Source organism: Sminthopsis crassicaudata, chromosome 2 (genome assembly GCF_048593235.1).
Source record: "Sminthopsis crassicaudata isolate SCR6 chromosome 2, ASM4859323v1, whole genome shotgun sequence".
Classification (NCBI taxonomy): Eukaryota; Metazoa; Chordata; class Mammalia; order Dasyuromorphia; family Dasyuridae; genus Sminthopsis; species Sminthopsis crassicaudata.
The window spans coordinates 295,772,505-295,797,074 of NC_133618.1; the positions used below are offsets into that span (position 1 = coordinate 295,772,505).

At 33.3% G+C, this 24,570-nt stretch overlaps 1 protein-coding gene across 7 annotated transcripts in view; it reads right to left on the reverse strand.

The window, feature by feature from the left end:
- Positions 1 to 207: 207 nt before the first annotated feature.
- Positions 208 to 24,570, reverse strand: part of SPATA7 (spermatogenesis associated 7) — a 51,339-nt gene continuing 26,976 nt past the window's right edge. For all 7 annotated transcript variants that reach the window (XM_074289805.1, XM_074289801.1, XM_074289806.1 and 4 more), the window contains 7 exons: positions 16,591 to 17,051; positions 14,539 to 14,605; positions 10,395 to 10,516; positions 8,605 to 8,658; positions 2,570 to 2,647; positions 1,099 to 1,156; positions 208 to 827 (listed from right to left, as the gene is read on the reverse strand). In XM_074289805.1, the coding sequence (XP_074145906.1) occupies positions 234 to 827; positions 1,099 to 1,156; positions 2,570 to 2,647; positions 8,605 to 8,658; positions 10,395 to 10,516; positions 14,539 to 14,605; positions 16,591 to 17,051 (1,434 nt within the window). In that variant the 3' untranslated portion in view covers positions 208 to 233. The remainder of the gene's footprint in view (positions 828 to 1,098; positions 1,157 to 2,569; positions 2,648 to 8,604; positions 8,659 to 10,394; positions 10,517 to 14,538; positions 14,606 to 16,590; positions 17,052 to 24,570) is intronic.

Here is a 24,570-nt window from a genome sequence, read left to right on the forward strand (position 1 = left end):
GAATAATGTGGTACATTGAAATCCAGATTATTTATGAAGACTTGTTTTCCTGCATGAAAAATTTCATAAGTTCCAAAATATGACAGAGAGGCAGAGAGAGAGAGAGAGAGAGAGAGAGAGAGAGAGAGAGAGAGAGAGAGAGAGAGAGAGAGAGAGGGAAGAGAGTAAGGAGGAAGGGAGGGAGAGAGACAAAGAATGATTCACTAGTCCTTTGGAGTATTTATTAACTAACATCAATTGTCCAAGGGATGTTGCTCACTGATTGTTTCAGTGAGGTTGTTAGTTGGTTCTTCTGTGTCATGATCATTATCTTCCTTAATGGAATTTTGAACACACTCTTCCAAGTGTGTTTTACCCGAAACACTTAAAGATTCTGTTTTTTCAAGGTCATTATTTCCTTCTTCAAAGAACTCTGTAGGGAATACTGGGTTTAAGGTGGGGTAGGAAACACTTGGTTCTTCAGTCTTTGCTGATGGTTCAAGATTTGTTTCACTAATCACCTGCCCATTAACACTGTCTTCTGAATACTTATCTTTAGAGCTGTGCAGTGAAGCACAGCTTGGGGAAGCGGATACTATTTCCTTTTGGGTCAAATCTGCATCCAGAGCTTTATCATGTAAATCCAGAGATTGTAAGATTTCTTCACTTTTGGAAGGAGACACTGGAATTTCATTTTCATTTGTTAATTGTATTTCTTCTGGAGTTTCAAGTTTTTCAAAATCAAACAAATTTGACATATTAAGGGTACCATTTAGTTTTTCAGGTTTTCCCTCAGGAGTACAGCCTAAATCAACCTTCAAGACATGAAGCATGTGCCGCATTTTCTTCTAGAATTAAGAAGGAGAAAATGATTATATTAATTACCTTCCTTCATTTATAAAATCTAAGTAAAAGCTTGAAATGTGTAGGACTACTAAAAAGAATAGTCATCTGAATAGGATGACAGCTGCAAAAATAGAAAGCTCCCCCACAAATTTTCCCCACGCCTGTTTTATTTAAGGTCCTTAAGGGTAATGGGGTGGTGGAAGAAAAATAATAAATTTATTTTAAAATAATTTATTCAGATTTTTATAAAGCAATTAACTATAAAAAACAAACCTCCTCCAAATGATGTTTATTTTGTTCTATGTGGCGTTCAAACAATCTCTCTAAAACCCTATAAATGACAAAGAAAAAAGTCATGGTCTTGAAATAAATTAATTTAAAACACAACAAGGCAAAATCTAAAAGGTATGCATTTCACTTATACATATTTTTTAAAAAAGCTGGAAAGAAATACTGAAATGCCTTTGTTTTTGTAATTATTTTGGTAATGTTTAAAAATGTTTTATAGCTTTCATTAATTAATGAAATTGTTTTTTCTCTTTAAAAAAAAAAAAAAAAAGCATCAATTCTCCCTGTTCTGATATTTCTCCCAATTTGGAGACTTAAGTACTCAATGGACTTCAAGTAGTAAAGCAAAAAAAAAAAAAAATTTCAGGAAATTAACTGAACTAATTTAATTAATCACATAGAACATTTCCAAAATCAGATTCATTGTCTTCTTTCTGACTGTAATACCATTTTCCAAGTCATTCAGGCATAACACTTTGTAGTCATATTTAACTTCTCCTTTTCCGATTTCCTCTTCTCTCTCATAACTGATTCATAAAGAACAAACATATAAAAAACCTTATACATTCTAGTATCCCAGTATTTCCCAAACTGATTCCCTTCCTGATGCTGCTGCCTTTAACTGTTTATACTTAGGTAATACAATTGATTATAATAATTGAACAACAATAAATATATTAAAAATAAAGCAGAGGTCAAGATAAAAGAGAACTGTCAACAAAAGATCAAGAATATTTAAAAGTCCAATATGACAGAGTAGTGAATGGAATTTAGAATAGGATATATCAAGGCATTTGTCAACATCCTTACTTCTACCTTGGCATTTCTTGTGACAGTTTAATTTCTCTTCCCTCAAAGTTATTTTATGCAATGCTATTTCTAATGCATAGGGCTAATCATGTCACTCTGAGTCTCAAAAACTTTCTATTCCCCTTAAAAAAAGTCACTATTCCTCAAATAATTCCCCTATTATTATTCCTTGTGCCTAAAATTACCTGGCCATCTGTAACTGTTGAAAATCTTCAAAATCTAGCTCAAATATCATGTCTTTAATAAAGCCTTCCCAGAAGTAGAATTACATCCTACATGATACTTACATGATCATTTGATTATTTTTATTAGAGAAAGACTAGAAAACTTCACTTGGTAAAAAGAATGATGCTTTTTTTTTTTTTGTTCAAATGGTAATTTTTACAAATTCATATATTGCCCAGGTTAATAAACAAGTTCTTATATATCTTAATTGATACATCTCTGTGTGACATGGATCCTTCCCCTTTTAAGAACAAGCCAATTTAAAAAGTATATAATAGATTATGAATTATGCACAGAAAAGCACAAGGCATTTTTAATTTGAGCAGTATAATACTAACATTTAGCTAATATATTTTTGGAAATGGTCCAAAATTAATACTATTTATTTTAGCTGGATATATTTATTGCCATTTAATCTAACCTGTTAGAAAATAAGCCAAGTTTCAGAATTTCATCTGTTACATCTTCAATGAAGCTGAGATATAAGAGTTCTTCTTCTCTGTAGAGGCAATATAAAAATCAAATATAAACTACCTTTACTTATTCTGAAGATTACAGAGGAAATTTTCTTCCTCCATTTTATATATATATAATTTTCTTCCTCCAATTTATTTTATATATTATATATATATATATATATATACATACATATATATATATATATACCTTTTATATCCACAATAATTTGCATGTTATCTCCCAAATTAGAATGTTTTTAAGAGTTAAAAACACTTGTAGAAAAAAAGTAAAGGCATGGTAACCTATGTTATTATTATATAATATTATATATAATATATATTAGATTGCTTGCTATATGGAGGGGGAGAAAAAGTTTGGAACACAAGGTTTTGCAAAACTGAATGTTAAAAACTATCTTTGCATGCATTTGCAAAAATAAAAAAGATATTATAAAGAAAATGAGGGGAAGGTTTTGGATCAGAGGGAGAGATATTTATGAAGATAAAGAATCTGATGTGAATTTCAACACTGGGAATAGTGGGGAAAAAGTGCTGGACTGGGAATAAGAGGACATGGGTTAAAATCCTGACTCTTACTACATGTAAATCCCTGAGAAAGTAACCTCTCTTGAGCCTTAGTTTCTTTGTTGGACAAAATATATTAAAGTTCCTATCAACAACAAATTTTTGATTCTGTGGTATATGTTTCCTTTTTGCTTGAAATCAATCAATAAACATTTAAGTGTCTACCATGCATTGTGCCAAGTTCTGGGGATATAAAGACAGACCTTGACCTCAAGGAGCTCACAATGTAATGAGGGAGACAGCAAGCAAACAATTAGGTACAAACTATACATAGGAAATCATTAAGAGGGAGTAAAGCATCTTGTAGTAGAAGGTGGGATTTTAATTGGAACTTCAGCTGGAAGCCAGTACACAATACTGAGAGGGACATTTTGAGAAAACACCCAGAGCTCATGTTTGTAGAATGCTCCAAAGACAAGTATCACCAGCCTGTAAGTCCATAGAGGAGAATGAGGTATAATTGGAAAGAACGCTGCAGCCTAGACTATGAAGAAGTATAAATTCCAAAGAGAGAGTTTTATATTTGATATTGGAGGTAGCACAGAGTCACTGAAATTTATTGAGTAGGAAGGTGACATGGTGATCTGTACTATAGGAAAATAACTTTGATGGCTGAATGGGGGAGAGAGATGGGAGTGGGCCTAAGGTAAATTGACCCACTATTAGGCCGCTGCAGTAGTCCAGGCATTAGGTGATGGAAGCTGGCTTCGGAGTAATGGCAGCCATCAAAGGAGAGAAGGGAATATATTTGAGAAAGTGAAAACAACAGGCCTTGGCAACAGACTGGATATGAGGAGATGAGAGATAATGAGGAATGATATTAAGACGCCAAAGAGGATGCCTAAATGGTGAGTCTGGAGGACTGAGAGGAGAATGAGGCCCGTAAGACTAACAGGGACATTTGGGACAGTAGATTTGGGGGAAAGATAATTAGTTCAGATTGGGCATATCATGTTTAAGATTTTCTGACAATCAATTTGAGATTTCTGAAAGGTAGATGGAGATGTGAGACTGGAAGTCAGCAGAGAGATTAGGGCAGGATAAATAGATCTGAGAATCATCAGCATAGAGATGACAAATTAAATCCATGGGAGTTGATGAGATAACTAGTTGAAATAGTATAGACAGGGAAAAGGCATACAGGACAAAGTACTGTGGAATACCAAAGATGAGTGGGTATAACCTAGATGAGGATCCAGCAAAGGATTAAGAGAGGTCTGAGAGGTTAGAGGAGAACCAGGCGAGAGTGGGGTCCAGAAAGCCCACAAAGAAGACAAAGTCCAGGAGAAGAGAACAGTACGGAAGACTGCAGAGAGCCCAAGAAGACTGAGGGCTGAGGAAAAGCTATTAGGTCAGACAAAAGGGAGATTCCCTGGTGACTGTGAAGACAAGTTTCAGTAGAATGATGAGGGTGGAAGTTGAATTGTAAGGAGTTGAGAAGAGAAGTAAAGACACCTAAAGCAGACAACTTTCTCAAGGAATTGAACACAAACTCACACAAAAGGAGATAAAAAACATTATGCTAGAGGGGATGGAAAGGTCAAGGGAGAATTTGCTTTTTCAATACTGGGGAGAAAAGGGAATGTTTGTAGGCAATGGGAAAGGAGTCAGACAGGGAGAAATTGATAAGAGAGAAAGTGAGAATGACAGAAAAGGAAATTTGTTAAGAAACAGGATGGAATATGATTGCTTGTACCAGTAGAGTCAAGGACGTGACACATATTCTAGGAATACATTTCTCTTTGTTATAAAGGCCTTTTATCAGTTCTCAAAACTTATTCTGGTTCCTATGTCTAACATCTAGGATAAGAGATGATTTGTGGCATTTAATAGGAAAGTACAGGGAAGAATAAGAGATAGAGAGATACACTTCTTTTTTCACCCCATGTTCCCGCTTCTTTTGTTTTAAAAATAGGATAAAATCCACATGGGGGTGCATAAATACATTAGGGTGTTAGATATTTGTAATTTAACAACTGTCAAGAGGCAGTGTTGAATATAAGAAAAAAAAGCACTGGATCAAAAATAACATCTAGTTGAGTTCAAGCATTTGTGACATGACCATGGGCATGTCAGTAAAATTTCTGATACTTGATTTCCTCACCAGTATTGAGAATTATGATTCTTGTACTATCTATCTCACAGAATTGTTGTGAGGAAACTATTTTGTAATAGGGAGGCCCCTATTGCGGGATCTATAGTCCTGGCTGCTATCCTACTAAAACTAGGAGGTTACTGTATCATACAGATTACAACCTTAACTGAGCCAATAACAACTAACCTATACTATCCGCTCATAATTCTTTCCCTATGAGGAATAATTATGACTAGCTCTATTTGCCTTCGTCAGACAGATCTAAAATCTCTCATCGCTTACGCATCTGTAAGCCATATAGGTTTAGTAATTGTTGCAGCCCTAATACAATCCCTCCTTAGTTTTATAGGGGCAACAGTATTAATAATTGCCCATGGACTCACCTCTTCAATACTTTTTTGTTTAGCCAATACTAACTATGAGTGTGTTCACAGCTGAACCTTAATCCTTACTTGAGGGCTTCAAATAGTACTACCATTAATGTGCGCCTGATGACTACTTGCCAGCTTAGCAAACCTGGCTCAGACTCCTTCTATCAACCTGCTAGGTGAACTTATAGTTATTATAACAACATTCTCTTGATCTAATTTCTCCATTATTCTCCTAGATGTTAATACAGTTATTACAGCCCTATACTCCTCCCTCCACATACTAATCACCTCTCAACGAGGCAAATTCACCCACCACATAAACCCTATCAAACCCACCCACATTCACCAGAGAACAAGTATTAATTAGTTTACTAATTATCTCCATCTCACCAAAGCTCATTAGGCCCCACATATTGCAAATATAGTTTAACAAAAACATTAGATTGTGAATCTAGAAATAGGAGTTCAAACCTCCTTATATGCCCGAGAAAGTTACAAGAACTACTAATTCTTGAATCCATGCCTAAAACCCATGGCTTTCTTATTTTTAAAGGATAATAGTCATCCATTGGTCTTAGGAACCAAAAATTTTGGTGCAATTCCAAATAAAAGTAATTATTTATTAAATACTTCATTACTTCTTTCCATTACCATACTCACCTTTCCCCTAATCTATAGCATACTCTTTCCCCACAAAACCAATAACTTCCCAACTCTATGTAAAAACACAGTCAAACTCGCTTTCTTTACTAGCATTCTACCACTTACCCTATTCATCTTCTCAGGGCAAGAAGCCACGGTCACCAACTGACAATGATTCTCAATAAACTCCTTCAACCTAACAATAAGTTTCAAACTAGACTACTTCTCCATTATCTCCATTCCAATCGCACTGTATGCCACATGATCCATCTTAGAATTCTCAGTATGATACATGCATGCAGAACCTAACATCCACCGATTCTTCAAATACCTAATTACATTCCTATTCACCATAATCATCCTTGTATCCACAAACAACCTTTTTCAACTCTTCATTCGGGTGGGAGGGGATAGGAATCATATCCTTCATACTTATTGGATGATGGTTTGGACAAACTGATGCAAACACTGCTGCCCTGCAAGCTGTCCTTTATAACTGAATCGGTAATACTGGCTTTATCCTAACCATAGCATGACTTATATTCAATAGTAACTCTTGAGATATTCAACAAATAGTTTCCAAATGGGGAAATTATAAGAAAATTGTGGCAAATGTGTGCTTAATTTGCAGAAAAAAGGAGCTTGAATGAACTTAAAAATATCAAATACCCAAATATCAAATACCCAAGACCTCTCCCACCCGATTACATACCCATTTAATTGTAATGGCTCCCTATTGTCTCCAGATGCAAATACAGATGCTTTATTCTTACAACCCAACATGTACTGTTTGATTCAGTGACTCTGAGTCTTCTGGCTGTTCCACAAACATGATAATCTCTTGACTCCACACATTGTCTTCTTTGGTTATTCCCATGGGATGGAACACTCTCCCTTCTCTGCTTCCTTTAATTTCCAACTAAAAATCCATTTCCTAAAGGAAACTTTCCCTAATCTCTTTCAAATCCAAAGCTTTCTATCTATTATTTCCTTTTTAGCTTGTGTACACACACACACACACACACACACACACACACATTTGCAAATTGTCTCTTCCACTACATTCAGGGTAGGGACTATTATTGGCTTCTTGCTGTATTCCTATTGCTTAGCACAGCAACCGTATCATAGTAGATATTTAATAAATGTTTGATTGATTGATTGAAGCTCAAAAATGTAAGTGATTTATCCAAAGTTACATACTGACACAGCCTAGATTTAAAGCCTTTCTCTCCTGATTTCTAAGTCAGTGTTCTTTTCACTATACTGAGAACAAGGAGATAGTGTTATCAAGCAACTTTTGCTATATTATAGAAACACAAATCACAACTTAAGAGTCATAAAAATACCATATTAATATTCATAATTATATACTTTAATGTCATTCAACCATTTCAAAGTACCTCATTACTTCATTTAAATACATATTGATAAGCAACCCTACTTTATGAGATTTTACAGAAAGTAAATTGGGGCAAAAAAAAATGACAAAAATTTAGATACTAAGTGACATAAATAAGACTTTTTTTTGCTGATAAAAACAGAGCTCTTAATTGAAAACAAAACAGTATCTATAAAGAGCTCCTGGTTTTAAAAGTTGCTGGGAATCTTCATTTACATTAGATTTTTTGGATAAAATATTTTTTTAATTTTTTTTTTTCCTGAGGCTGGGGGGTTAAGTGACTTGCCCAGGGTCACACAGCTAGGAAGTGTTAAGTGTCTGAGACCACATTTGAACTCGGATCCTCTTGAATTCAAGGCTGGTGCTCTATCCACTGCACCACCTAGCTGCCCCTATTTTTAAAATTTTTGACTTCTCTCTTTATCTCTTTAACTTTCCTTCCCCCCTCACCCTAGAAAATTTTTCTTATAACAGATAATTTCTCATTTACATTTAACATAATTCAAACACAAATATATTTATCTATGGTTCTTCCTTATTCTACTATAATATATAAAAGCAGTATAACTACTCTTCAGGAAAAATGCTTGGTTTCTTCATAGAAGGATTGAAAGCACAAAATCAAGGATTATTGACACAGCTAGGAAACAAATACTAAATTATTCAGGAACATAAATTCAGCTTTTGGAAGAAGTTAGGAAATAGGTACTTATTTCACAAATAATATTTTTGGAAACTTTTCTTACATTTAGCAAGAGTTCTGAACTGGACTACTGGAGTTCATTTGTAAATGAACTTAATTTTTAATTTTTTCTTAATAGTTAAAATACTATTTATATTAAAATTAGGTAATTTAAAGGCAAAATTTTTCTCTTATAAAATCATAGAATAAAAAAGACATACTCAGACTGGATTTTTTTCACTGGACTAGGCTGCAGGTAATATGGAATGGATGCTCTACAGACAGGAAAAAAAAAAGACAACATTTAAGCAAATATAATTCTCTTTAAAGCGATAAATAGCAAACAGATTCCTTAAGTATTAATCTAATCAACATTCAAATTAGTACATATTTAGTGATCACTAACATGTCATACAATAGATGCTAAAAAAGATACTGTCTTTTCTTATAGTGTTTTATGCCTTTACTTCTTTCAGAGAAATACCAGAAGCAGCTCTGATAAAACTAATCTTATTGCATTACCAACTGAGTAGAAGGGAGTAAAGTAGCTACATATCTTCAATTCACTGTCCAATTCTGAGTTTTCAGCTGATCATCCTGGTAAATGTTAAGAGTATTACGCTATGATAATATAATGTAATTTCTATACTTTCTAAAAACATATTTAATTTTAAAAATTTTGGATATAGAAATTCCACTCCATTCATACAAAAAGGTATCTAGTTTCCATACCTTTGCATTGGCTATATCTCATGCCTAAAATAAACTTTCTTTACTTCTAACTCTTAGAAATCCTATCTTTCTTCAAAGCTCAAATTAAATACCCCATCCCCATCATATTGAAGCCTTTCCTTATTCTTCTTCCTCCATCTGGGAGTACATTTCCTTTTTTTTTTCCTCCCTTCCCTGAGGCTGGGGTTAAGTGACTTGCCTAGGGTCACACAGCTAGGAAGTGTTAAGTGTCTGAGACCAGATTGAACTCAGGTCCTTCTGAATTCAAGGCTGGTGCTCTATCCACTGAGCCACCTGGCTGCCCCTGGGAGTACATTTCATAAAAACTTGTATTTATGATATAAATTTGCACTGATATCATATGTATTGTGTATTTACTTATAGAGTATCAGCTTCTTGAGGGCAAGTACTATTTTGTCTTTCTCTTTTTATTTCTAGCATACTTAGTAAAGTGTCTAGCGTAGTGATTATTGATTATGTGAATATACAATTCTGTTGGATTAACATGAACCTGAGAAATCAAGGGAATATGATATACTTCTACTGCCTTGAACATACCATTTGGAGTTTCAAATGCATTTGTGAAAACTCTCTCACCATTACTTGGTAGTCAACTTTTGGGGAAAATTTACAGATAGCTATAAAATTATTGGATGAATATCTGAAGCCTTTCCAGCTTAGTGTGCCTTGTTGAGGCCTGAGTTCAAGTCTTACCTCTAATATACTCTGGCAATATCATCTATGTACAAGTCTCTTAATCTCAAAGATTTAGGCACATTTTTGCAACTACATTAAAGGGAAAGAGCTAATCTGCATGGATAGATGGAATTTCCTCATCTGAAATTGCAGGTCCAATCCTTGATTTATTCTTAATAATGGAATGAACTCATGTTCCCTTTATTTAAAAGAGCGATTTGTTTCTAATAGGTGCTTACAAATATTTGTTGAATTGAATTTTTCCTTCATTAATGAATTAGGCAATACAAAAAATACTAAAATATTTTATTTAATGTTCATAATCATTAATTAACATTTTATTATTTTATTTTTATAAAATGGCCATTTTCAATAAAATAGTATATTAAAATGAAGTCTTACTGTGTCAGACTGGGACTTCTAGACAAGGGAATTATAACACAGTATTAAGTATTTATTAATTTATTATTAATTAATTATTTATTAATTAATTATTTATTAATATTAAGTATTTATTAAGTCCTAAAGCTTAAGAGAAGGTAAAATAGATGTAGAAAAATTGAAAGTATTCTGAAAACTTTACCTTGAGAATGGGTAGTGAAGAACATTTTCTTTAACTTTCTCCCAGGCTAAGTTATTCCTAAAGTGCTGGGAAGGAATAATTTTTTCCTTCATTCCATATGTACTACAATTGGATGTCTTGGGCTGTAATAAAAGAATAAATCTTTACTATTTTAATGATTCACAATTTAAAAAACTATCTAAATTACAAAAATCAAGATAGAAGATAGAAATTTGCAATGGATGAGGAGTTATTTTATTTTCAAACAAATTAAAACAGATATTAATCATTTAATTTATACAAATGGTTAAGCACAACCGTACAACCTTATTGAGAACTCAAATAACATTTTAAGTAACATGAAGAAAGGGTGTTCAAGGGGCATCTAGTTAGTACAGTGGATTGAGCTCCAGTCCTGAGTTCAGGACACTTGATATGTCCTGGCTGTATGACCCTGAGCAAGTCACTTAACTCCAATTGCCTCAGCAAAAAAAAAAAAAAAAAAAAAAAAAAAAAAGAAAAAGAAAAAGAAAGCGTCCCCAACAGGCACAGAAAGGACTGTTCTGTTCTCCAAACCCAGAAAAACTTTGGGGACCAGGCTGGTTATAAGAGCAATTCACCTTATGTCACACAAAGAGAGATATATATTCTAAAAGAGGAAGACAGGATATTAGTATTAGTTCATTATAGTCTTTGGCTTTTTTTTTTTTTTAATGCTACTAATTTGGAGCCAAGAATTCCAAAAGAAATCACAATGGTGCTTCACTCACATGGGGAGAAGAGGAGTAAGAATCATCCTGACAATTCAATTATATGGTTGCTTTCCTTTAGATATTAAATACCATCTCACTGAAGAAAAATGGCCCTTTGTGCCTTCACTCTTTTTAGGCAAACAACAGAGGGAATGAAAATGTGGTTAATCCTCTATGCCTAAAAGTTTTAGGCTACCAAGTGAGTAGAAGGGAGTATCTGGATGGTCTCAATTCATTGTCCAATTCTGAGTTCATTTAATGAGTTGATTAATTTTCTCCAGTAAGTTTGAATTTAGAATAGTAGGCAATAATAAGATAGGAAAAATATGAAAAACATACAGTGGTAGTCGGAAGTTCTTTAATAAACATAAAATATACAGAATATGATAATCTATCGAGGACTTGTCAAACCTGAAGACTACTATTCTCTTTGGGAATTTGTGTGAACACAAATTACATTGTCAAAAGAAATCTAGAAAACACTGCTAAAGATTATTAAGTTCTACATTAGAAATTAAGGGTGCTAAGGTCATAGATAGTGTTTCCTCCATGAAAATTTGGGGGCTAATATACTCATGCACTTTCCTGGGTCATCCATCTCTCCTCTTCACTCACATGACCACTATAGCAAACAATTTGATAATCCTAAAGTATAGACTATAGTGACATTTCCTTTTGCTCTTCCTCCTTAATTTCTACTTTCTGAAACTTAGTTACATTCAAGGTTCAACTCATAAGCCACCTCCTACTGAAGAATCTTCTTGACCCTCAAGATAGTATTCTCTCCCTAAAAACAGATTTGCATTTTAATTGTCTCCTAGCATCTAGCAATCACTAAGTACACCTAATAAATATTTGTTGACAAATATTGACAAAAATAAGACTTTTTAGAAAAAGAGGCAAATTCATCATCAAGTGAATAGCTGGTTAAAAAATTAAGTACCTAAGGATGGGGTGTGGATTTCTGGAACTTGATTTAAAAGGCAGGCCACCAATAAAGAATGGGAAGAGTACCTAATAAAGATTATTAATATACAATCCCCCACATATATGTGTGTATATATATTTCCCAGGAAGCTTGCACATCTAATCAAAAGGGCTTTAAGATTAAAAGACAGATCAAAGGGCAACTAAACCGTGCATGCCCTTTGATCCAGCAATACCACTACTAGGTCTGTATTTCAAAGAGATTATTTAAAAAAGGAGAAAGGACTTATATATACAAAATATTTGTGGCAACCCTTTTTATGGTGGTAAAATATTGTAAACTGAGGGTATGTACATCAATTGGAGAATGGCTAAACAAACTGTGGTGTACGAATGTAATGGAGTACTATTATGCAGTAAGAAATGATTAACAGGAAGAATTCAGAAAAACTTGGAAAAACTTGTATAAACTAGTAAAAAGTGAAATGAGCAGAACCAGGACAACAATACACACAGTATCAGCAACACTATGATGACTAACGACAAGTGACTTAGCTATTTTCACCTCCACAATGATTCAAGACAAGTACTTTTTTGTTTTTTTCTTTCTGATCTATTTCTTTCAAAAATTGTGATTAATATAGAAATTTTTAAATACAATGCACATATATCAAATATGCTGCCAAAAATGGCACATATATCTTTCTTTTAAAAAGAGGGCAGGAAAGGAAGAAAAATTTAGAACTCAAAATTTTGTAAAAATGAATGCTAAAAATTATCCTGACATGTAATTGGAAAAATTACTATTTAAAATATTAAAAGGAAAAGAAACTGCTCTATATATCTATAGAGCTTGATTACATAAAATAAGTAGAATAGAAAAAGTAAAAGGAAAAAAGGAGAGATCCTCAGAAATTTACAGGTGCCTAAAACTAAGAATGCAATAAAACCTATGGCCAAGTGCATGAAGCATCAAGTTGAAATAGGGATCCTACACCTCAAGCAGGCAAATTTTGCTTCAAAGGTAGTGCTTAAACTTGGTGCAGTTGGACTCATGAATAAAATAGAACTGAGGAAAGTATACTTTATTCAAATGAAAAGGATTTGGAACTAGCTGAATGGCCAAATCCAAAGAGCAGCTAATGGTGAAACTGGCAACATAGGAAGAGGTATCTTTAGTGGAATACTTCCAATCATATCCTTGGCTATGTGACACTTAATTTTTTTTAATCAACGATTTGGATAACATTTATCAATTTTTCAGGTTAGCTGACTCATTGGATGACCAAATCAATTTCCAAAATAAATTCAAAAGGTTTGAATTTTTGGCTGAATCTAGTATGATGAAACAGTGGAAATATAAAGTTTTATACTTGGATTAAAAAAATCAATTGCATTATGTACAAGATGGAGAAAGTATAAATTGCAATTCAACTCAATATGAATCAAAGGGGTTAAGTACCAACTGGTAAAAAATACTAATGTAATCTTAGCCTGTGTAAAGAGGACAGTATCCAAAACAATAGAGATGACAGTTCTGTCATAGTCTTCTCTGATCAGACCACATCTGTAGTTGCATTTGGTGTTAGAGCACCACACTTTAGGAAGGCACTGAAGTTAGAGGGTGCCAAAGAGAAGAGCAATGGAAAGAGTTTGAAGGTCATGCCATATGAAATCAGATGAAGTAACTGAGGATGCTCAGCTTGAATAAAAGGCTTTGGGATAATACGTATATAGTAGTTATTTCTAAATAGGAGCAATGGATGGAAGGTGAAGAGTGGTAGATTTCAATTTAATATATAGGGAAAAAACTTCATCACAATTAGAGCTATCCAAAATTAGACTAGCTTGCTGTTGTCCCTAGAGATTTATAAGCAAAGAGTGAATGATACCTTTTTGCTCAGATATAGTTTAGACTAGATGGCTTCAATGGTTCTTTCTAACTCAGATTCTGTGATACAAGCAATGAAGATATAGATGGCTTAAGGACAAAATTCTTTACTATAATAAATGTAATTCTACTTAGCTGCTTTGCAAACATAATTTTAAGTACTGGTATCAATAAAATGTAATATGTGACAATCTATAACCCAATGCAGAAAAAATTAGTTTATGAAGGCTTAGCTATAATTAACTTACAAATAAGCTACAAATTAGTTTGTGAATGATCGTCTGAACTTGTACAGCATCCATCTGGCTTATCACAGGACATCTATTTTAGATAGTTTAGTATTTTGGCCACAATATGTACACTTGAGTATATATAACTTTGTCAATACTTGAATGGATTTGTGATTTCCTCGATGAGTGATTCCTCCATTAGTGCAGAATAGGTTCATGTAGACTGGTTTTTACATCACAATCTTCAAGGTTTTACTAAAAGTACAGATTACAGGTTGCTCTACATTTTCTAGTCTCTATTTTGGTGGATTCACAGCAATGTGTGTCCGTAACTAAAAGATAATAAAAAGATCTTTTGTATTTACCTCATTTATGATCACTTCTTCTGAATGTATGTTGTTCAATTCAGATGTCACAAAATAAGTTTTAAAACTGTAATGTTTCAAAAGATAAAATTATTAGGTGTGTCAAAATATAGAAATTGTGATTTAAGATAAAATTTGTTTAGAAATAGTACATGTAAGGATAAAGCTATGTATGGCAACACATTTAAATGAAATGCTATTTTCAATAATATAGTTAATATTATTAGAGAACAAGATCCACTCTGAGATTTAAACATGCCTCTGGCCAGAACTTGGAGGCAGATTTGACTTTTTATGCCTATCACTGCATTTAATAGGTTAGGAAATCAGTGAATTTGAGATTTTTAATATGAGCATTTTTTTTGAGTCTCATCATTATTAAAAATCAAAAACTCCAGAAAAGGTTGACCTATGGTTTTTCCTTCCCTAGCTTCAATTTCTCATCTATATGACAGGATTAACTAAGACTAGCACTTCTTAGCTATTATTGTATTGTACAGGAAAGTATTTTGAAAGTCTTAAAAGCATTTTACAAATGGAAGATATCTTTATCCTCCTAGACACATCGACATAAATTCAATAATTCATTTATTTAATATCAATGAAATTTCTATGCATTTAGAGTAGAATTCTTCATGTAAATTTATTTGTACTACTTAAGATGATCACTAAATAGAAAGATCAAAAAATATCCAAATTTCTTATTTATTTTTATTAAAAAAAAACAACCCTCAATTTTATGAAAGCTTAACAGAAGAAGAAAAATCAGTGTGGTATAGGATATAAAGAACACTGGCTTTGGAAAAAAAGATCTATGGTCAAATCTTACTTCTCACTCACTACCTGAGAAATCCTGGGCAAGTTACTTAACCTCCCTGACTATCCTTTTCTTCATCTGTAAAATGAAAGTGTTGGACTTTTATTGCCTTCCAGTTCTAAATCTATGCTCTTGTGTTCCATTCAGCAAGTTTTCTTCACATTCTTTATCAAAACAATCCACAGTAAGCACAAGATAAAATGCATGACATATAGTTGGTAGTCAGCCTCTAAGTCAGGGGTTCTCAAACTATAGCCCAAGGTCCAGATGTGGCTCGCTGAGGACATTTATGCTGCCCACTGGGTTATGGCAAATGGGCTAAGGGGCGGAGACAGAGTGTGAGTTTTTGTTTTTACTATAATCCGGCCCTCCAACAGTCTGAGGGACAGTGAACTGGCCCCCTATTTAAAAAGTTTGAGGACCACTGCTCTAAGTAATAGTTATATTTTCCATAATGCTATCATAATGGGGTACCATTCTACTTTATGATATTAAAATATTAAGGAAATACAGAAAGAATTAGATTCTTCAGGTATGCCCTAAAATCACTCAGCCAGTAACTGGCGGAAATAAGATTTGAACCTATTTTCTACGTGTAGGTCTAGGGCACTTCTCACTCTTCTGTACTAATGCTAGAACACTCAAAATGGTTTCTAAAGAGGTACACAACTGGAACATAAAAAGATCATTTTAGGAAACTACTGTCATAATTTAATTCACTGATGATCCAATGTAACCTGAGGTGGGTTTTTTTTTTTTTTTTTTTTTTTACCTTCTTATGTTGGAAGAATTTGCTGGAATAAGTGACATTTGTGGGAGGGTAAATATTTAAAATGACTAATCATTGAAGAAAAAAATATATTATCTGAAGTTATCTTTTTAATTTTAATCATCCCATCTTACTATATTCAGAACTAATAAATGAATACTACATATATCACAGGGATGCCTTGGTAAAATACATAAAATTTTTCAATGCACAAATTTTGTTGCTACATTTCTTAGTCCTAAAATGGCCTAAATAATTAATGTTTATAAAAGACCTGATGTAAGTTATTTAGCCTAACATTTAGGCTACTTTTTAGTGGTGCATATGCAAAAGTTCTAATCCCATCAATAAAAATTTGCTTACTTATGCTATTAAAAATTCTTACTTTAAAAAAATTGAAGGAATATTTAATTTGGTAACATCTTAAACTAATCAATCATTATTACTATACATGTTCAATACCTACCTGCTTATGTCAGTCTGGGTTTCTGCTTCAATCAATTGATCCTGGGTTTCCTTTTTTCTTTTAGCTGGTGTATAATATCGGTATTGAGAAAGAAAAGATTTTGCTTCAGTTTTTAAAGTGCGAGGAGTGAATGGCAGCTGCTTGTTAGTAAAACGTGCAGAATGCTTCTCTAGGAGATCTCCGCTAGGTGCTTTTGAAGTAAATAATTGAAACCTCCGTGGATTTTTTATATTCTTACCACCACCACCATTAGAGACATTATGTGAGGGTACAGAGGTTTGTCTTCTGGGATTTGCTATACCTGAGGCACTAAATGCCCTTCGGGTTTCATTTCTGACAGTTTTTTCATGATAAGAAAAATCTGAAAATTGTTTGTTTAATGCAGGTGGTAATGATTTTGAAAGAGATAGAAATTCATTTTCCTCAGTTTCTTCATCCTTATCTTGTACTTTCTCTGAAGGCTAAAAACAAAAAAAATATATCACTAAACAACCAGGAATTTTCAAAAAATGCAATTATAATCACAAAAATATGTTGTCATTATCTACTCTTGGGTGTCTAGTTAAATTATATCTCCAAATTCTTTTAATTTGTTCTTCAAACTGCAAACAGTGGTTTGTAAGTTCCTTGGAGGCAAAGGAAATGCCTTATTTCTTTGGTATCACCCACAATCCTGTGAGATATTGTGTGGGAAAATTGAATTCAATGTAATTATAAACATGACAACAGCAATCAGTGGCAATTCCTATTGTTCTAAGGACCCAATTTCATTATTTTGAGCATTCCCACCACCAGGATAGATAACAATATCTCTAGGATTTAATAAACGTTTTTCATGAATTGCTATAGCTGAAAAAAATTATTATCCATTGGTCAAATTTCTGGAATTGAGGCTCTCTAAACTTTACTAGGCTGGATTTCAAATAATCGACATTTGGATTTAGAGTTGGAAATGACTTTGGAATCTAAATTAATTCAAATATCTTTTTTTTCTAAGTAAGGTTGCTGAAGTTGTGACTTGCCCAAAGTTACATAGATAGTGTATGGCAGAGCTAAGATCTGAATTCAGGACCCCTGATTTCAAAACCAGTACTTTTCCCACTGTACCATGTTTGTCTTTGCATAGTTGTGGAGCATATATCAAAATTTATGTTCTGTTTGTATTCTTTAGGAATCTATATCTACAACATATAGTTGTAGGATCTGAAGTCAGGACATCTTTAAAGAAAGACTGATATGAAATCTAGATGTATTGTTAGTACTCTGAAAATGAGCCTCATGCAGTCAATTATTAGAAAGGTCTGAATTGCAGCAGCAATCACAATCGTGTGTCTGGAATTATAGAATCTAGTTGATGGAGATGTTATATAAGATCATATTAAATAATATTAAATTTAATTAATATTTTCATAATAAACATTCAATGAGATAATAGAAAATTACTGAGATCTAAGATTTGTTCCATCATTAACCATCATTGTGAATGGTAAAGCAGCTTAAGTTATGGTATTGATCAAAATACAGGATATGTCTCTGAATACAGGCTACATCATCTAAAAAGAAATCACATTTGAAAACAAAAAAAAAATATACAATGTAGACATCTAAAAAAAATCAAACCAAATGTTGACAATATTCAAGTATTGTATAATATTAATCTGGGAGGGTGGGGTAGAGAAAGGAAGTGTGGCTTATATTTGGATAAATGTAGTTCCCAATAATTGTGTTTGGATGTGATCTCAATCATCCCATGAAAAGTAAAATTATCATAAGTGAGGAGGCTGATCTTTAAGATATTTCCCTTAGTACTCCACAAAAACCAAGCCTGAAACTATGGGCATCTACTAATAAACTGTTTCATCAGAGGCTGGCCACTGTTCTCAGAATAACAATTTGACATGCTTAGAACAGTAATGGTACGCATTACAAACAATCAAATACCTGAATTACTCACAGATCTCACCAAAGTGGGAATCATAAAATTCAAATGATTACATTATTGGTTTCCCAAAGATCAAAACTTTAAAACTGCTAAGGTGATAAGTAAGTTAAATTGCTTTCAGTTATATGCTTCTGATAAAAGCTATTTTAAAACTATAAAATATAATATAAAATATAGTTATATATATATAACTATAATATAAAACATTATAAAAGCTATAAAATATAATTCATATTATTTATATATAATATATTAAATATAATAATTAACTTCTCAATATTGATTATAATTTACCTTTTGGAAATAAAAATAATGATCAATAATATTATTAGTTAGCAGTATGGTACTTTATCGAACCTTTCTGTATTCCCTGCTCTTTGGGATAGGACTGCCAGTGGTTTTCCTTGAAAGGGAATAAAGCCCTGCCTAATCCATCAACCTTCCTTGAAGACTGGAGGAGAAATCTGCAACTTGTTCTTTTGCTGGGTGTAGCTGATTCAATTCATTACTGTTCTACTGGAACTGATTTGGTTCATCTCATTGTTGAAGAGGGCCACGTCCATCAGAATTGATCATCATATACTAATGCTGTTGAAGTATATAATGATCTCCTGGTCCTTCTCATTTCACTCAGAATCAGTTCATGTAAATCTCTCCAGGCCTTTCTGAAATCATCCTGCTGGTCATTTCTTACAGAACAATAATATTCCATAATATTCATATACCACAATTTATTCAGCCATTCTCCAATCGATGGGCATCCACTCAGTTTACAGTTTTTGGCGACTACAAAGAGGGCTGCCACAAACATTCTTGCACATACACGTCCCTTTCCCTTCTTTAAAAACTCTTTGGGATAGAAGCCTAGTAGTAACACTGCTGGCTCAAAGGGTATGCACCATTTGATAACTTTTTGAGCATAGTTCCAAATTGCTCTCCAAAATGGCTGAATGTATTCGCAATTCCACCAACAATGTATCAAGTGTCCCAGTTTTCCCACATCCTCTCCAATATTCTACATTATCTTTCCCTGTCATTCTAGCTAATCTGACAGGTGTGTAGTGGTATCTCAGAATTGTCTTAATTTGCATTTCTCTGATTAATAATGACTTGGAGCATCTTTTCATATGGCTAGAAATAGTTTCAATTTCTTTGTCTGAGAATTGTCTGTTCGTATCCTTTGACCATTTGTCAATTGGAGAATGACTTGATTTCTTATAAATTAAGAGTCAATCCTCTATATATTTTGGAAATGAGGCCTTTATCAGAACCTCTGACTGTAAAAATGTTTTCCCAGTTTATTGCTTCTCTTCTAATCTTGTCTGCATTAGTTTTGTTTATATAAAAACTTTTCAATTTAATATAATAAAATTTTTTCTATTTTGTGATCAATAATATTCTCTAGTTCTTCTTTGGTCAGAAATTCCTTCCTCTTCCACAGGAGGTATCCTATGTTCTTCTAATTTATATATAAACTTTTTATGCCTAGGTCATGAACCCATTTTGATCTTATCTTGGTGTACAGTGTTAAGTGTGGGTCAATGCCTAGTTTCTGCCATTGGCAGAAATATCCTAATTTACAATTTTCCCAGCAATTTTTGTCAAACAGTGAGTTCTTATCCCAAAAGCTGGGGTCTTTGAGTTTGTCAAACACTAGATTATTAAAGTTATTGGCTGTTTTGTCCTTTGAACCTAACCTATTCCACTGATCAACTAGTCTATTCCTTAGCCAATACCAAATGGCTTTGGTAACCATTGCTTTATAATATAATTTTAGATTTGGTACAGCTAAGGCCACCTTCATTTGATTTTTTTTCATTAATTCCCTTGAAATTCTTGACCTTTTGTTTTTTCATATGAACTTCTTGTTATTTTTTTCTAGGTCATTAAAATAGTTTTTTGGGAGTCTGATTGGTTATACCCTCATTTTGAAAAGTTTTAGACAAACTGGAGGGTGTCCTGAAGGTGACTGTCATGATGAGAAAACACAGTATATGAGGTTCTATTCAAAACACCATGGATGGTTAATCTAGAAAACAAAAGGTTTGTCAAGCAGTTTTCAATTATTTAAAGGGATGCCTTGTGGAAAAGGGATTAGACTTACTCTTCTTGATCCCAGAAAGTGAAACAAAGATACAAGAAGAGAAGTAGATTTGAATTTGATATAAGAAAAACTTTCTAATAATTATAGCAATTTTTATATATTTTGTTTGATATTTTATTTTTCCAGTTATATGTAAAAGTAATTTTAATACATTAAGTTCCAGATTTTCTCCCTTCCTCTCTCCTCATCCCCCCCACTGAGAAGATGTGAAGTTATGCAAAACATTCCTATAAAAGTCATGTTAAGAAAAAAACCCAAAAACATAGATCTCTGTCCCCTCCAAAAAAACCCTCACAAAAATAAAGTATTAAAAAAAAATAGTATGCTTCAACCTGTATTCAGACAACCAGTCCTGTCTCTGGGTTTGGAATAGTATTTTTCATCATGAGTCCTTCAAAATACATTTCACTCTTTACAAACTCAGGGAGGACTTCCCAGGTTTTTCTGAGAGCATCCTACTCATCCCACATTAACAATGGTATTCCATCATAATCACACAACAAAATTTATTCAGCCATTCCCCAAATGAAGGGCATTCCCCTCAATTTCTAATTCTTTGCCCTGAGAAAAGAGCTGCTATAAATATTTTTGCAAAAAGAAGTCCCTTTTTAAAAAAAATCTCTTTTGGGATACATGCCCATTAGTGATAGTTAAATCAAGGCAACATTTTATAGACCTTTGGGCATAGCTACAAACTGTTCTACAGAATGGCTCAATCAGTTCACAATTTAACCAACAATGCATTAATGTCTCATTTTTCCTACATCCCCTCCAACATTTGTCATTCCCCCATCTAGACCATTAAAATCTAACTACCTCAGAATTGTTTTAAATTTCATTTTTCCAATCATTAATGAATTAAAGCATTTTAAAATATGGCTATAAATAGCTTGATTAGTTCACCTGAAAAATGTTCATATATTTTGATCATTTATCAATTGGAAAATGGTTTTAAAAAAAAATTGACTCAGGTTCTTTTGTGTAAGAAATAAGGCCTTCATCAGAGAAATTTGCTTCAAAATTCTTTTCAGGATCCTCCCACCCTTCTGCCCCCTATTTATTCTATTCTCTTTTCTTTTACCCTGTTTCCCTTAAAAATGCTTTACTTCTGATCCTCCCTCTCTTCAATATAGCTTCCATTCTATCACCCTCTCCCCTTCTCTTATCCCCTTTCCTGCAGGACAAGATAGATTTCTATACCCATGTTGAATGTACATGCTATTTCCTCTTTGTACCAATTCAGATAAGGGTACAGTTCATTCACTCCCCTTTCAGAATTGCCCCCTTCTCCATTGTAAAAGCTTTTTCTTGTCTCTTTTATAGCAGATTATTTATGCCATTCAATCTCTCTCCCTTTCATCCAAGACATTCCTCTCTCACCCTCATTATTTTTTTTAGATATTGTCTTTTCATATTCAATTCACACCCATATTTTCTACTTACATATACTCCCTAATTTATATCCTAATGCTGAAAAAGTTATTTTGAGTTACAAATTATCATCTTCCCATGTAGGAATATAAAAATATTAATCTTATTAAGTCTCTTATGATTTCCTTTTCCTGATTATTCTCTTAAGTCTCTCCTAAGATCTGTATTTGGAAGCTAAATTTTATATTCAGCTCTGATCTTTCATCATGAATGCTTGAAAGTCCTCTATTTCACTGATGTCCAACTTTTTTCTTGAAGGATTTTATTATACTCAGTTTTGCTGGGTAGGGGGATTCTTAGATGTCCACTGCTCTCTGGAATATCATATCCTAAATCCTTTGATCCTTTAATGTAGAAGCTGCTAAATCTTGTATTATCCTGGCTCCACTATACTTGAATTGTTTCTTTCTGGATGCTTGTAATATTTTATCTCTTGACCTGGGAGTTCTGGAATTTGGTTATAATATTCCTGGGAGTTTTTATCTTGGGATCTCTTTCAGGAGGTGATCAGTAGATTCTCTCCTTTGATTCTAGAATATCAGGACAGTTTTCCTTGACAATTTCTTGCCTCTTTTGTTGATCATATCTTTCAGGTAGACTAATGATTTTATAAAATTATCTCTCCTGGATCTACTTTCCAGGTCTGTTGTTTTTCCAATGAGATATTTTACATTGTTTTCTATTTTTAAAAAAATTCTCTTTGTTTTATTTTATTGTATCTTGATTTCTCATAAAGTCATTAGCTTCCATTTGCTCAAATATAATTTGTGTAAAACAATTTTTAATATTTGTTTTTAAAACTATGTACTCCAGATTCTCTCCCTTTTCTTCTACCCCCAATGAGAAGGCACATGCAAAGTTTATGCAAAACAATTCCATAAAAGTCATGTTGAAAAAGAAAACATAACTCTCCCCCCTCCAAAAAAAATAAGAAAAATGAAGTTTTAAAAAAGCATGTTTCAAATTATATTTAGGCACAATCATTCCTTTCTCTGGATATGGATAGCATTTTTCATCATAAGCCCTACAGAGGAGTCTTGGATCACTGTATTGCTGAGAATAGCAAAACCATTTGCAGCTGATCATTCCACAACATTGCTATTACTTTGTACATAATACATTTTATTTTGTTTGAGCTTATGGAGGACTTTTCAAGTTTTTCCGAAAATATCCTACTCATCATTTCTTATATAGCACTATAGTATTCCATCATAATCACATACCACAATTTATTCAACCATTTACCAAATGATGGGCACCCCCTAAAATTCTAATTCTTTGCCTAAAAAAAGAGCTGCTCTAAATGTTTTTGTATATATAGGTTCCTTTTCCTATTTTTTTTTCTTAATCTCTTTTTGGGATTCATATCCATTAGTATTATTGTTAGGTCAATAGATATGCATGACTTTATAGCCCCCCCTTTGGGCATAGTTCATATCTTTTGATCATTTATCAAATGCGGAAAAGCTTTTTATTTTTTATAAATTTGATTCAGTTCCCTATGTTTGAGAAAAGAGGCTCTCATCAAAGAAATTTGCTTCAAAATTCTTTTCACATTTACTAATGTTAAACTATCACTCTTCCCCCATTTATTCTATCCTTTCTCTGCTTTTACTCTAATCTTCTTCAAAAGTGTTTTGCCTCTGACCACCTCTACCCCTAATAAATATGCCTTCCCTGCTATCACCTTTCCCCCTTTTCATATCCCCTTTCCCCTTCTACTTTCCTGCAGGGTAGGATAGAGATCTCTACTTATATTGATTACATATGTTATTTTCTCTCAAATAGAATTTTTAAGGAATTATTTTCCTTTGTGAGTTTTTCTACCTCCTTTTCACTCTTAGTACTACTTCCATTTTTCTTCTATATCTCTTACTTGATTTTCAAAATCCTTTTTGAACTCTTCCATGGTCTGACACTAATTCTTATTTTTCTTGGAGACTCTGGATATAGGGAACTTTGACTTTGTTATTTTCTTCTGAGTGTGTGTTTTGATTTTCCTTCTCCCTATCTTAACTTCCTATGGTCAGAATCTTTTTATGTTGTTTGCTCATTTTCTTTGCCCATTATTCAGCTTTTAATTCTCTATTAAAGTGGGGTTCTGTTTCCAAGATGGAGGATGTATTGTCCCAAGTTTTTGGGGTTTTGTGTAGCTGTTTTCATAGATCCTTCTAGAAACCTGTAAGTTTTCAAAAGCTTCCAAGGTAGTATGACTCAAGAAAAGTGTGTTTACTATTCTTCTGGCTTATGCTCTGATCTGTGAGTGACTGCAAGTGCTCCTTCCTGCCCTGGAACCACAAGGGGGGGGTCTCTTATCCCCTCTGGCTGTTCTAGTGTGCTAGTGCCCCGGGACTGTGAGCTAGGCCTAGATCTGAGTATGGGGCAGACCAATAAAGTCCTCCCTTCAGTGCTAGTAAAGAGACCTCCTTCTGATCAGCTGCTGGGCCCCCAGAAGTCACTGCTGCACCTGTTGCTGCCACTGCTGCCAATTCAGAGGCTTCTA